We start from the raw sequence: 13,918 nt of genomic DNA, 5'->3' as shown, positions 1-13,918 counted from the left end.
ATTTTACCGTTTTTGAGTTGAGACGGCTATTTTTTTCATATAATCATTTTATCTACAACTGTCAAATCATCAAGAAAATCGATTTCTGTGCATGTTTTCATCGTTTCCCCCCTTTAACCCCCCTCCCCTTTTCCTCTTTCTGCCTCCCTCATGGGGCACCACCACACCCTCCTCCTCCTCCTTCAGGCGCGTGCAGCTGTGCGCGTGCGTGCCCCTACGCGCATCATCATCATCCTCCTCATCCTCAGCGGCAACAAAAGCCACCAAGACAGAACAGGAAGGGAGCAAGCAAGCGATCGCCGTGAGTCTTCTCGCTTTGTAGCCGTCGCGCGATGACCTTGTCACTTCCATCCTTCCATCCCTCCATACATCCATCCTCCCTTGCTGACGCGGGCACGCGCGGCGTGCGTCAAAACGTGCAATTTGGGCCTAATTGCTCAGATGCTTTGTGGTGGATGAGAAAATGCGGTTTAGCAACCGGACAGGCGTCTGTATAATGCGAAAAGAACACACAAACACACACAAAAAAAAAACCGCGTTGGTTTTGTGGTGCAACCCGCGCGTGGCTCGTAGCCACTAATCTATCATTTGGAATATTTGCCCATTGATCCACGCCTTTTTTTTCCTGCATGAGACAATGCATCATTTTAGAGACGTGGACGTTTGGGAGGCCGATTTTTGCAACCCCTCCCACCCTGATGAAAATCGAATCACGCTTTGTTGTGTTTTTTTTTTGCGTGCGTTTTATTATTAATCGATGCTGCGTTAACTGTCATGCGGTGACATGATGGCACTCGTGAAATTTATGGCGCTCGCTGTCGAGTTATGTAAAAGCCAGCTTGGATTGTTATGCTATGAAGCCCGAGAGCTTGTGTGTGTGTGTGTTTGTGTGTTCATGTGTGTGTAATTACTGGCGTCTGCACAATGCAGGTTGATGGAGTCGTGCAGGTACAGATGCCTGCACACAAGGGGCGGGGCGGAGGAAGCCTTCGGGCACTTGTGTAATTCTCAAAACTTAATTCGAGCGCGGATAAATGGCACCTAGCAAAATTGTGTTTTGCCAAATCCTGGGAAAAAAAAGAGAAATTGTGATGTTTGTTGCACTGCTCAAGGCTCATTTGTGCAACTTTACTTTGTATGTTAAAAAATAGGTCAAATTTAGGGATGGGACAAGATGTCTCACGAGATTGAGTCCAAGAGAGAAGATTTTTAAACTCATTCTATGCCAGGGACGTATTTTCACCTTTTTTTTTTAACAGTCCAGACTTTAAATCCTAGATACTTAAGTAATAAATCAATACTTAAGTAGATTAAGGAAATTAATTTCCAAATACTTAAGAATTAAATCAAGACATAAGTATCTGGGATTGAAAATCTGGACTCTTTAAAAAAAAAAAAAAACGTGAAAATACGTTCCTGGCAGTGAATGAGTTTACTGTTCACGGCGTTCACAGTTCATTATTTATGACCGATTTCTCTCATCATAAATAATGGTCAAGGAAACAAAGTGACAACCAAAGAACACATTTGAGTCGCTGTTTTGTTCAAAAGTGATCGGTACTAACAGCAACTGCACCAGAGCGAATCATTTCCGTTCATTGAAATGTAATCCGATTGCTTCACCAGATGATATTTAGCACTCGGCGCTGCAAGCTAGCGGCTAATTTACGCTAGGCCTTGCAATAACAACACAACAGACGTTAAATAATTCTGCATTGTAGTTAAGTGTTTTTTTTAGTGCCTCGAATTAACATTTAAACACGAATTTCAAACAATGTTGTGTTGACTGAAAGTTTGTTTCAAAGACCTATCCCAGAAACGGGGAGTCGGCCATTTTGAATATGTTCAAAATGATTCAAAATGATTATTTTTGTACGCAAAATCTCGCACGTCCAGCTGCTATCAAATAGAAATGTCAGAATTGTTGCATTTTGAAATTTTGCTTGATTTAATCACCTGTTGGAAATTTTCGCTCTCAGTTTTTCCCCATTGATTTTTTTATGATGGATATCATTTAAAAAAATCTACAGAATTTCCATAATTTGGAACATAATGCCATAGGTTTAAAGATACAGTACATGGCTTTATTAAACACCTTCCCTAAATTGCCGCTAGGGGGCTACCTTGCTTGCCTACCTTACTGTAACTTTATCTTCTACTACTTTGCGTGGAGTCGCCCACGATATACCGGTACAGCATTTTCGGAGATATACCGGTCTTATGTAAAGGATTGTTTTTATAATGGCCCAGTTAATTGAAATAAACTCACCCGGCCAGTCCAGTCGGAGGAAAATAAAATGGCGTTAATTAATTGGCGTTTCCCCACATCATCAAGCAGCGCACACGCGCACACGTGCAAGCTCGCCCTTCTGTTCGGCGTCGACGTACACAACCGGCGGCCTTGTGCCCGGTCGGAGGCATGAATGCCCTTCTGTTCCGCCGCGCTTTGTCTTTCCAGCTGCGGGACAAAGTGTCACTTTGTGCCTCCTCCGGACGCGGCGGACTCACACAAAAATACATCAGCTGACCGGCCGCAGTATGAGACTAGGAAGTCAGTCGGGAGCACCGGGCGGGCAGTGGAGTGCGCGCGCGCGCACGGTCCGTGTGATACCTGACTCCGGGTGATGCCCTAGTTGCACAGTGACAGCAGGCAGGTGGAAAACTCCCCAGGTAGCCTTGCAGGACGGTAAGAAGCGCTTTTTTATTCGAAAAAAAAACCCCACCAATATCCTCTTTTTGTCTCCGTTCGGCGTTTGTTTATTAGTTTCATAACGCGTGTGTTTTGCATCCGGAGGGGATGTTGCCTCCGTGCGCACTTCAACGCTCCGCTGAACAGACGAGTGGAAAATCTCACGTCATGCGATACGACGAGACAGACCCCCACCCCTCCAAAAAAAAAAAAAATAACGACGTAGTTTATTTGTTTCTTACTCACATGGAGGACATAAAAAACGGGAGAAGGCTGAAGCCTCCATTGGCTTCGAGTGACGTCACGTACGGTTTGGATAAAACTGTCTTTGACTTGTCAATAGTTACCAAATTGGGGGTAGCGAGCACCCAAAATGTTGAAAAAGAAGTTTTGAACCCCAAAAGGAGCCACAAATAAATTGAAAGCCTCAAAATGAAGGCAACACATTCCGTAAGTGTATTTGTTAGCAATATTTGCCTACTTTTAAGATACAAGGCTACAATAATTTTGCATGTTTTTTTTGTGTGTACAGTATGTGTGCAAGTTTATGCTTAGTGACAGTGAACTGGATATTCTCTCATCTCGATGACTTGGCCTCCTTTGGTATGGTCCTGACACGTGGTTCTCAAGCTTTTTTCAGTGATGAATCTCATGTAAAAAAAAATTCTCGCTGATTCGCCTGTAAACATCTGTATAAAACTAAACAAAATAACAACACACAGCGTTTTTACAAAGAAGTCACTTAACACCGTGTAGTTTCATTTTCCAATTAATTTGCTCTTAGCTCATTAAATCCCTTGATCTATTTTTTTTATGTTATTTGATAATCCAGACACTCAATCGTTTTTATTTTTTCTCAAAAAAATGCCAAGTGTTAGGCTAGAGCAGAGGTTAAAAATGAAAACGAAGACCCTATGGCATCTTAAATCAATGTGGGATGCTATGGGATACTTTTATTCGTTTTTTAAATGCTCCTTATGTCTAACACCTACAAATAAATGTAAGAAAAATATATATAAGTACTGTACTTGGGACTGAATATCTAGTCCCCCAAAAACATAAAAAATACGTTAAAAAAGTTGTTTTAAAGAATCCTTATTTTCATTTTTCAACTGTACTTTAGCTTAACAATTGAAAAAAATTGAAGAATAATGTACAGAGATTGAATGTCTTGACTAAAAAAAAAAAACGTAAAAATAGGTCTTTGGGGTTGATTGTTAAACATAAAAACACGTCTTTGGGATTGAATTGTCACATTATCAATAATATTAAAAAAACATGAAGTCCAATTCGCCGCCACTCCCTCAAGTACCCCCCCACCCCATGTGAAAACTATGGGGTGGGGTATGTTTGAAAAGGGTGTTTTCAAAGTTCGAAAGCGTTTTTGAAAAATAATTCTCGGTCTGGAAGGCGTCCCCCATAATGAATGCGGGTTAAGGGTACTCTTGATTTTGCTTTTGCTTTTTGTGGCCCCCCCCCCATGCCCCCCTTCATGCCGCCGTCATATTCCACGTGACCCGCGGTACTAACAATAGCAAAGGTGGTGTTTTGATGTCTTTTGTGACCGTTTCCTCCCCCCCAAGCGTCGGTGGTCGCGGCGGGGGCCTCGGCGGCGTCAAAAGTTTGAAAAGGAGCCCGTCCATGTTCCCTAAGGTTTTACTGCAGTGGTGCGCGGCGCTGTCGAGCCGCGCGGCCCAAATAGGTAAAAGCCCCGCCCCCCGCTCCCAAAACAAAAGGCCCCGCTGCTCTTTCGCTGCCGGTTGTGGTTGAGCACGCTTTGGCGTCCCACGCGCATGGCTTGCTCGCATCGCATCTCATCGCCACAGAGTTTGGAACGGGTCGGGGGGGGCCTTCCAGACCCGGAAGGAAAATATTCAAATATTTCAACTTATCAAAACAAATGTTAGTTTTCCCGTGTGTCCTTCCTTCCCTGTTGTCCGCCCTTGCGTTCCTAATTCTTACCTTTCGTTCTTCTTTCATACTTCTTTGTTTCCTGTGTGTGTCGCTTCCTTCTTTGCACTCCATCATCCGTTCAACTTGACCTCCTTCCTTGTTTTCTTTCTTCCTCCGTGGCTTTGTTCTTCGTCCTTGCGTAATTCCTTCTTCCCTTTCTTCCTTCCTCTTGACCATGCTTCTTTTCTTCCTTCCTTTTTTTCTTCTTTCTCACCATCCTTCCTTCTTTCGTTTCTTCCTTCCTTTCTCGGTTAACACCCTTCTCCCAACCATCCGTTGTTGCTTGCTGTTGTCCATGCTTTCTTCATCTTGATTCATTCCATCATTACTTCCTCCCTACTTTACTAGCATTCTTTCTAACCTTTATTCCTCCATTTCCTCACTTGTTTGTGTCATTCTTCCGTCCTTAAAAAATACATTTTAAAAGTGTGCTCTGTGCCAACTTTGGCATGTAGTGCCATAGCTTATTGGAAGAATAGCCAGCGCACCCTTAATCAATGCCTCCACCGCCTGCCGTTGATTAAATTCCCAGGCTTCCTTCATCTTGCCTTAGTCAAGGCGTTCTGCGGTTGTGACCATGGCGACGGACGCCACGGAAATCGAGCACGGGATGCTTTTAGAGCAATCCAAACACACAGGTAAAAAGCGTCCAAAACCTCTTAAAGAGACAGTGTGTTGTTGTTTTTTTTTTTTTCTCCTCGCTCTCCTCTCTAAGAACTGCACGGTGTGCTTTGAAGTGATGGGTGAGCTTGACGTCCGCTGCTTGAGGTGCTTTAAATCTTGGAATGGACGCTGAGGTAGAAGAAGCAAAAGTCTCCTGCCGGTTTCCCGCCGGGCTAGCTTAGCTTCCACCTGATTGGCAGCGTCAGAAGTCTGTCCGGCGTGAGGGACCGGCAGAAGGCTTGGAGGGGGCGGCTTGAATACAGTGAGTGAGCAAGCCGGTCCTTTCTGCTTTCACGCATGAGTGTGTGAGCAGCCCCTTGGCGGTGCATTAGGGTCTTTGTTTCGTGGGCCAGAAAGAGGCAGGAGTATCAAGGGGTATCCTGTGCCGGCATTTTTTTGTTGGTTGTTTTTAATAAGATGTTTCTTCATGGGACAAGGGACGCACATGTTGTCAGGCCTTGAGATTTGCCAATTTGGGTGCCCTGCCGGGTCGATGAGATGCCCTGAAACACCCTCGGCACGATACACTCTTAATGAATGCCTGGTCACAACAGCTAATTCTGGGTGACAAAAATTGGACCGACCACTACTACTGACACAAATAGACCCAAATCATTTTTTTTCTACCAAAATAAATGAACTCATTCAATGCCAGGGTTGTATTTTCACATTTTTTTTTGGAAAGAATCTAGACATTCAAGGCCAGATACTTAAGTATTAAATCAATTCTCAAGTAAGTATCAATTTAAGTATTAAATCGATACTTAAGTATCTGGGCTTGAACGTCTGGATTCTTAATAAAAAAAAGTGAAAATACGTCCCTGGCATTGAATGAGTTAAGAATCCTTAACCCCTGTGCATGCAGTATTTTGTCCAATCCTTTGATTTTTACGTGGAAGGCATTTCAAATCAAAGGGAAATCATCCGAAAAAGACACTTAGGGAGCTGAAATTTCACCTAGATGGTGAGAACATTGTACAACATGGCACAAGCACTTGGTTATCAAACTAGCAGGAGTGGGCTACCCATTGGCTAAAATACTGTGAGAACGGTGTGGAAGAAAATGACCCCAAAATGGTCCAAATATTACATAATGCTTGATATCCTCCTGAGACCCAGCTTGTTCATTTATGTCCACAGTAACGGGCATTTGTTTTTGGTCTGTATCATACGACTCATTGGAGCTTCCCGACCACGTTCTCGTGTACTCAATGATGGACGCTTTGGTTTTTCCAAACATGTCTCATGTGTTTGTGCACAAACGCAATGAACTTTGCTGTCTTGCTGAGACAAAATGGACTCAAGAGTGGACACAAATGAATAGGCCAGGTCTGAGCAGGGTATACCAGAAACATGACTTTATGAAGAATTTTTACAAAAATAAGACTAAATGCATTTCTGAATTTCTAATCCCAAGGAGGAAATCCTGTTACGCTGGAGCAGTATTAAAGGCATCCATAAAATGTTGATTTCATGACTTATTAACATAGTTTATGGCTATGGTAGCAACTTTCCCCTCTACAGGAAGTACAACAGATAAGTCGTGCTATTCACTGCTTTGTTCGCCCGGGTTCTCTGCATGAAGTTTTCATTTCCCTTCCGCGTTTTGCTCCTACCAACAGGCAACCGGCTAGCTGTACCTGCCGTCTTTTCACATAGCCGATTGTCATTCATTTTAAGCCACATGTTTCGAAAACCCCGCCCCCCTCGCCCATTATCCGGCCGGAGATATAACAAATTGTTATATGGCACGGTTATCACGTGTTTTTCCGTTTTCCTCCTCTCTTTCGCACCGGCAGAGAAGCGAAGGCGACAGGGCAAGTTCCAGCCATTCAGACGGCTCTTTGGGAAAAAGAAGCAGAAGAGGGAGCCCCAGGGCGGCTTTGATGGGGCACAACTGAAGACCAGTTTCTCCACCGGGGAGGTGTGCGATGGAGTTGTGTCGGACGACGAGATCGCCAGTCAAAGTCTAAGGTAAGGACATGGTTTCTGTCGATCGTTTCCTGAATACCCAAAGTCTTGATGGGTCGTTAGAAAGCTATCTTTACGCTAGCTGTCGTCAAGGACTTTGGAGGATTCTCGGCCTCCGTCCAAGATGCTGTAAATTTATGTAGGATGTAGTAACCCGATGGAGAATCATTTTGGATTGAACTGTCTCGTATACGGTCAGGTATACGTCTGTTTGCCGACCAATATCTACCCGAATGTAAAAATCGAGTGTAAAGTTGATTCTGCGGGCCTCCCGTCCGCAGAGAGCTGAATCCCGTCGGATCTCGAGCCCTCTCGCACGACAGCGTCTTCATCCCAGAGGATTCGGCCAGGCGGGCCGGGCTGGATCCCGCCATGTCCCAGGAAAACGTCTCAGACAAAGTGAAAAATCTGCAAGTGAGTCTTCCAAGCATAGAATGTTGGTGGAGGGACACATTTCTCAAAGTCAAAGTCAAAGTCAAGTTTCTAGACTGGCCTTGGACAACAAACATGGTTTTGGCTGCGACCCCGATAACAAATAATCATTCCTTTTCCCTACGCTACGCTCCGTACTCAAAATGTTACCCTGTTTGATTGTGCAGAAGCAGATCGCGCAAACTATCAAGTTCGGTCAGAGGCCCCCTTCTCTGAGAAGAAGCGAAGGGGATGAGGGAAGTTCCGATGAGGAGGAAACTCCACAGAGTCCTCTGAGGGTGACGGCACAGGTTGAAATGGAGCCTGGAAAGGCGGAGCCGATGGTAACGCTGATAACGCTTCAATTTTTTGTCCAGTTGGATCATGAAATTCTCTATGCAGTACTGTACATATATCTTTTGCCCAGGTCCAAGCCGTCCCACAGGCCAGGTCCCACGGCACCCCTGTGAAGTCCCCCAGATCCAAAAAGGTCCTCCCCCTCGGCGGTACTATCGAGTCGGTCAATCTGGATGCCGTGCCGCAGTCAACGTCTCTCCTGGACAACACCGCGGCCAAGCATAAACTATCGGTCAAGCCCAAGAATCAGAGGGTTTCACGCAAGCATCGACGCTTCACTCAGGTGAGGAAACATCATTTTACACAAAAGGTTCCCAAATTTTGGATTTACATAATTCCCCTAAATACCATGAAAAGTTAACCATATGCGTTCCTAGGATCTCCAGGAAGTATCCGTCCCTGGTATGGTGCGAGAGGACCCGGAAACGGCTGGCGTCTCTTCAGAGCATCGACGCAGATCGTCTACGGAAGAGTCTTTGGAAGCCTTTAAGAAGCAGCGAGTAGAAGATGAACGCCTGGAAGCAAAGAGGAAGAGGGAGCTAGAGGAAGAGGAGAGAAGGCAGAGAACAGAGCAACTGAGGCTTCAAGAAGAGGAGCGTTGTCTTAAGCAACGCCAGGAGAAGGAAGAGGAAGAGAGGAGGCTCCGTGAGGAAGAGGAGAGAAGGGTGAGGCTCGAAGAGGAGAGGAGACTCCGTGAGGACAAGGAGCGCAAAGAAGAGGAGGCGAGGAAGCTGAGGGCAGAGCTAAAAAGGAAGGAAGAAGAAGAGGCGAGAAGGAAACAGGAGCTCGAGGATCAGCAACGACGTTTGAAGGAAGAGGAGAGTAAGAAAAAAGAAGTCGAGAAGCAGAGGTTGCGGGAGATCCAACAGAAACTGGAGACTGAGGAACAGCTGAAAAAAATGGCGCAAGAAGAGGCGGCCAGATACTCAGATTCCCAGGAGAGGAAGAGGAGAGCCGAGGAACTTCGCTGGAGGGAGATGGAGGAGCGGCAGCGGCCTTTCTCCTTCCAAGTTTCTTCCGGAGAAAAAGAAATCTTATTCCCAAAAGTTAACCTTACGCCTGTTACGACAACTTCTGCCTCCAATGAGCCAAGAGAAGGCTTCAAGTCCTCCCAAGTTCCGGACTCTCCAAACCGGCACGCTTCTCCGTATGTCCCCCACACCGCCATCCTGGTGACGGGGGCACAGCTGTGCGGCACAGCTGTCAATCTGGACCAGATCAGGGACAGCGCCTGCAAGTCTCTCCTTGGTCTCAGTGAGGACCGCAAGGCCCAGGGAACACCACCCACCAGAACCAAGACGTCACCGGACCGCAAATCATCAAAGTCGAAATCCCTTACTGAGTCTACCGAGATGGACCAGGACGGTGCGGCCGTCCTGGCTGAGTGGGCCACCATCAGGTCCAAGATATTCAAGGGTGTGGAGGAGGGCGGCGATTACCCGGACCCGAGCAAGAGCCAAAATCAAGCCGGCCACGAAGACCAGCAGGAGTTTGCCCACACGCATCTGAGGAAGACCATGTCCGCCAGCACTAAGTTCTCGATCACGCCCGCCAAGAAGAAGTTTGGAGATTCAAAAAGGAATTCAGAGTGCTCCACCTCCAGCATGTCGGATGAGAAAAGTGGAGAAGATGCCGCGTCATCCGACACGTCCGCTTCCGCCTCGCCAGTCGCGAGCCGTAAAACTCAGAGCAGGACAAATAAGAGTGTACGCATTGCAGAAAGAGCGGCGGACGAATGTGTATTTGCCAAAGACCTCCCGTCTTTCCTGGTTCCCAGCCCCGGAGCCAAGCCCGAAGGGCTCGAATGGAAGACTCGGGATCGCAGCAAGTCGGCCGAGCCCGAAAGCAGGGTGGAGGCGGGCGAAGCCAGTTGCGATGGCGAGGAGAAGCCTTCGCCGTTTGGCATCAAACTGAGGAGGACCAACTACTCGCTGCGGTTCCACAGCGAGCAGTCCACGGAGAAACGGAAGAAGCGCTACAGCGCTGGAGACAGCTTCGACGGCGTGCCCTCACCCCTCACCCCCATCGAGCTAGACCCCGACGCCTCCCCGGTCTTCTCCGACCGATCCGGTCCGGCGTCGCCTCAGAGAGAAGCCAGGTGCTCCCTCGCCTTGGCCTCCCCTGTGATCCCGCGGGCAGGCTTGGGCAAATCCCCCAGCCCCACGCCTCGATGCGACGGGGACCAGGTGCCCTCCAAGCAGTCGCTCTACCGCAGACCCCGAACCTCGTCCAAACCCGCGGAAGGACTTCCCACCCCTCCTCCGTCGCCGCTACCTAAAGTGAGTCACAGCGAGGCCGAGGACCCGTCCGACCGGAGTCACCCCACGGCAGCGGTCCAGTTGCAGCGGAGCAGCCAAGGTGATGAGGAACCTAAGGAGAAAAGATCCTTCTTCCCATCTATCAACATTCCCTGGAGGGAGAAAGTGGACAGGAAGACAGAGCTCATCAAGAGAGGTCAGAGTCACCTAGTCCACGTTGGACCTATAAATGTATACTTTACAAAAGAGGGCACTAGGCTTGTGCTGGAATTCCTACCAAAAACACTTTTTTAGCACATCAGTGAACCAATAATCTCAATTGGAAAATCTATAAATTGATTGATGGCTGTTCCTGGAGTAATTTGCTTAATCGCCCCTTTCCCTTGTCGCTCCCTGCAGAAAAACCGTCTCTTCAGAGCCGGCACTCCCTGGACAGCGCCAGAGCTCAGGAGAAGGAGTCAGGCCCCCTTTGGATCACCCTGGCGCTGCAGAAACAAAAGGGATTTCGGGAGCAGCAGCAGAACCGCGAGGAACGCCGCAGCCAACGGGAAGCCAAACTGGCCGAGAAGCAAGCCCGGGACCGAGACAGCGTGGGTTGAGTCCGCGTACTTTATCGCCGGGAGTCGCTCCCCTGAACCGAGTCAACCGGGAGACCGCCAGATAGCCGCCGTCAGCTTTTTTTGTTTGAAATAAATATTGGATCCTGATCCTTGTCCATCTGCAGGTGGGCTCAGCGATGGCAGTTAGTCCCACGGAGAGCCGAGGAGGAAGCGGGAGTGTCGGTACCGGTTCTAAAGCTCAGACGGCGGACGAACCCAAGAGACCAGATAGCCTCCTGGGACGCTTCGAGAGACGAGAGCAGCTGAAGAAAGCCAACACGCTGCCCAGCTCTGTCACCGGTAGGAACGGATGGCTAAAATTCTCATTTAATATCCTCTTTTAAGGTCCATCCTATTCATTTGTGTCCGCTGTTGTGTCCATTTAGTCTAAACTAGAGAGCAAAACGAATTTCACGGCACCCGAGTGGATGAGACATCAATGGAAAAGGCCAGGATGTCCTCCACTGAGCACACTAGGGTAGCTTCGATGAATCACAGGATATAGACCAAAAATAAATGTCCACTTCAGTGGACGCAAAAGTAAAGGCCGGGTTTCAGGATGATGAAACAGTATTGATACTCACAGACATATTCTTTATCCTCTGTAAGGAGTTCAGACCCCAAGTATAGCTATACAGTATTGTTTCTTTCCTACACTGCCCCCATGTGGTCAAGGCAGGCATCTAAAAGGCAAAAATGTAAACTTTTCCTTTGTTTACATGAGTATTTAGCAAGCAACGTGCACATATAAGCAAGATCACTTTCAACATCTTTTGTCCTTTTTTTCCGCCAGTGGAAATCGCCGACTCCACGCCGTCGCCCCCCGCAGTCAAGGAGGTGTCCAAGCGCTTCCCGGCCATGGACTCGCCGCAGGTGTCCACCGAGCCCGCCTGGCTGGCGCTGGCCAAACGGAAGGCCAAAGCCTGGAGTGACTGTCCTCAGATCATCAAGTAACAACACCCGCCATCAAGCATCCCATAACTCACGACATCGGCGGTCCCCGGAAACCGGCCCGTGGACCGTGGCCTTTTTGGTAGCCGTCGAAAGATATCACATTCATCATCAGGGTCAGAAAACGATTTTCCAGCTGCCTGATAGGCTTTTAAAAATAGTAAGCCCACAAGCTAGCAGTTAAATGCTTAAGAAAACCATGTTTGGATTCTCCTTGATTACAGTACAATATTTAAGAATGATAGGAAAAGTGAAAATGCAAATAACTGATGCTCTTTGTGATTGCCACGAATTAAAAAAGAAATCTCGATTGTGTAAAAATGATAAATAAGTGCAGGTCCCCACCCTAAATGGGCAGTGGCGCACAAAACTCTCCATTTTTTGTGTTCCAAATTATTTTTTGTTGACTGATGAGATTGTGGGGAATATGAAATGGACAATAGGTTCCCCTTTCCCTAAAAATGTCTTAAATTCCCCCAAAACGAACCAAAAATATTGCCTCATCAAAAAAAAAAATGCTTCATTCAGTAAGTCGGCACAAAATGAATTTCAATTGTTGGTCAATGTACAACTTTTATATCAAGCTATATGTTACTACGGAAAAAAACCCAGCTTCTGGTCCATGGTACTTAACAAAAAAAGAAAAAAAAAACGGGGACCGCTGCCCTGCACTTGACACAAGCAGCTCTGCATGGAGACCGCACCACTGCACAACGATTCCCATCACACTCGGCTGCATTCACTTATTCAACTATTATAATATATTACGGTTGCAAGCATGCGGCTAACACACAACTACACGTTTTCTCCCCTCCCCCCCTCCCTATTGTAGCCAATCAATGGGATTGTAAATACTCCAAGGCGTCCAATGAAGAGGTGAAGCTCGCCAGTGTGATGACGAGGAAAGCGTCTCTTAAAGGGCTAGCGGTGTTTTTTTTTTTTTTCCCACTGTGTCCGTGAAGGAATGGTGGGATTGGTGCGGCTCACTCCCGCCCTCACCCGTTCGGCTCCCGCTCACTTCCTGCTTGCTGTACAATATAGATCGGGGGTGGGCAACATCTTTTTTTTTTTTTTTTTTTAATCTGGTAAACGCTAATCATTTTATGGCAAATTCTCAGGTCAAGTAATGTGGAAAATCCGAACGGATTTTTTATTTATTTTTACTTGATAAATTAAAGGAATCTAAAATATAACAAGGAAGTTTAATAGAAGTATGCATTAAAACGAGAAATCTTACATTTAAAAATAATTGGAACCGTGTTGAAATTACACGATTAATGTCCATTTAAAAAAAAAAGCTTGGCAGGATTCTCGCCTCAAAATTCTGAATATTTGCAAAATACTCTGACATCAAAAGATAGTCTTTTCATTTTAATACTTTATTTTCTGGATTTTACATCAAAATTCTCAGCATATTCCGAATTCCAAGATAGAAATGTTAACTAGCAGTTTGTAATTCCATTTCTATCTATTTAAAACAAATAATGTGGACATTAGGTACATATGTTTGCCCACCCCTGTACAACGTAGATCCTGTTTGTGGCTGCCATCATCATCAGCATCATCACCATCATCATCATCATCATCACCACCAACTTTTTTGGTCCCTGGTCAATGTTCTTCCTACCGTAACCATGTGCAACATATGTACTGTATGTAAGACAGAGCCTTCTGTTTCTAACCTTGCCGGTGTACGCAGTGTTATGTGTAAGAAAAAAAAAAAAAAGATGTTTGGTATTATTTGCACTTTTTTTGGAGTCCTACAAAAAATGATAAAGGGAATTCTTAAATGAAAATGTTATGAAAGAATTTAAATAAATATGTCTGAACGAATAACCTCTTGTTGATGCTGCTTGACGCTAACGTGTGCGCATCCAACAACACCGGTGCTCACTTGTTGGTCAGGGGTGCCCAAACCTTTGCGTTTGGGGACCGCGTACAGAAAAATGAAAGACTGCCAGGGCCACTTTAAATTTATTATTATTATTTAAATTAAACTTGCTATAACCTGTCAAATAAGAAATGACTTATAGTTTATATTTCCACATGAATTTAATTGCCTCTGT

The 13,918-nt window shown here is 46.2% G+C and overlaps 1 protein-coding gene across 5 annotated transcripts; it reads left to right on the top strand.

Moving 5' to 3' along the window:
- The first annotated feature begins 144 nt into the window (after positions 1 to 144).
- Positions 145 to 13,688, top strand: cracd (capping protein inhibiting regulator of actin dynamics). 5 transcript variants are annotated; one of them, XM_088424820.1, is made up of 11 exons: positions 221 to 301; positions 2,459 to 2,686; positions 7,105 to 7,279; positions 7,558 to 7,690; positions 7,876 to 8,031; positions 8,115 to 8,327; positions 8,422 to 10,498; positions 10,702 to 10,892; positions 11,027 to 11,201; positions 11,695 to 11,851; positions 12,685 to 13,688. In XM_088424820.1, exons 4-11 carry the CDS (start codon positions 7,649 to 7,651, stop codon positions 12,701 to 12,703), a joined length of 3,030 nt encoding a protein of 1,009 aa, XP_088280946.1. In that variant the 5' UTR covers positions 221 to 301; positions 2,459 to 2,686; positions 7,105 to 7,279; positions 7,558 to 7,648; the 3' UTR covers positions 12,704 to 13,688. The 5 variants fall into 5 exon arrangements, with proteins under 5 accessions (XP_088280943.1, XP_088280946.1, XP_088280944.1 ...); XM_088424817.1 differs by lacking the exon at positions 2,459 to 2,686 and having other exon boundaries at positions 145 to 301; XM_088424818.1 differs by lacking the exons at positions 221 to 301; positions 2,459 to 2,686 and adding an exon at positions 4,310 to 4,391.
- Positions 13,689 to 13,918: the final 230 nt, after the last annotated feature.

The sequence above is a fragment of the Hippichthys cyanospilos genome, chromosome 10, assembly GCF_059441005.1.
Source record: "Hippichthys cyanospilos isolate Australia breed blue-spotted pipefish chromosome 10, RoL_Hcya_1.0, whole genome shotgun sequence".
Classification (NCBI taxonomy): Eukaryota; Metazoa; Chordata; class Actinopteri; order Syngnathiformes; family Syngnathidae; genus Hippichthys; species Hippichthys cyanospilos.
Note: the sequence above shows the minus strand (reverse complement) of the source record. Positions and strands in the feature narration are given on the sequence as shown.

Excerpts from the sequence above, each read along its gene's own strand:
- cracd (XM_088424816.1), top strand. The coding sequence starts at position 6,885 with ATGAAGTTTTCATTTCCCTTCCGCGTTTTGCTCCTACCAACAGGCAAC. Across the intron at positions 8,032-8,114 it reads CTGGAAAGGCGGAGCCGATG|GTCCAAGCCGTCCCACAGGC; the intron begins GTAACGCTGATA and ends TCTTTTGCCCAG. Across the intron at positions 10,499-10,701 it reads GACAGAGCTCATCAAGAGAG|AAAAACCGTCTCTTCAGAGC; the intron begins GTCAGAGTCACC and ends CGCTCCCTGCAG.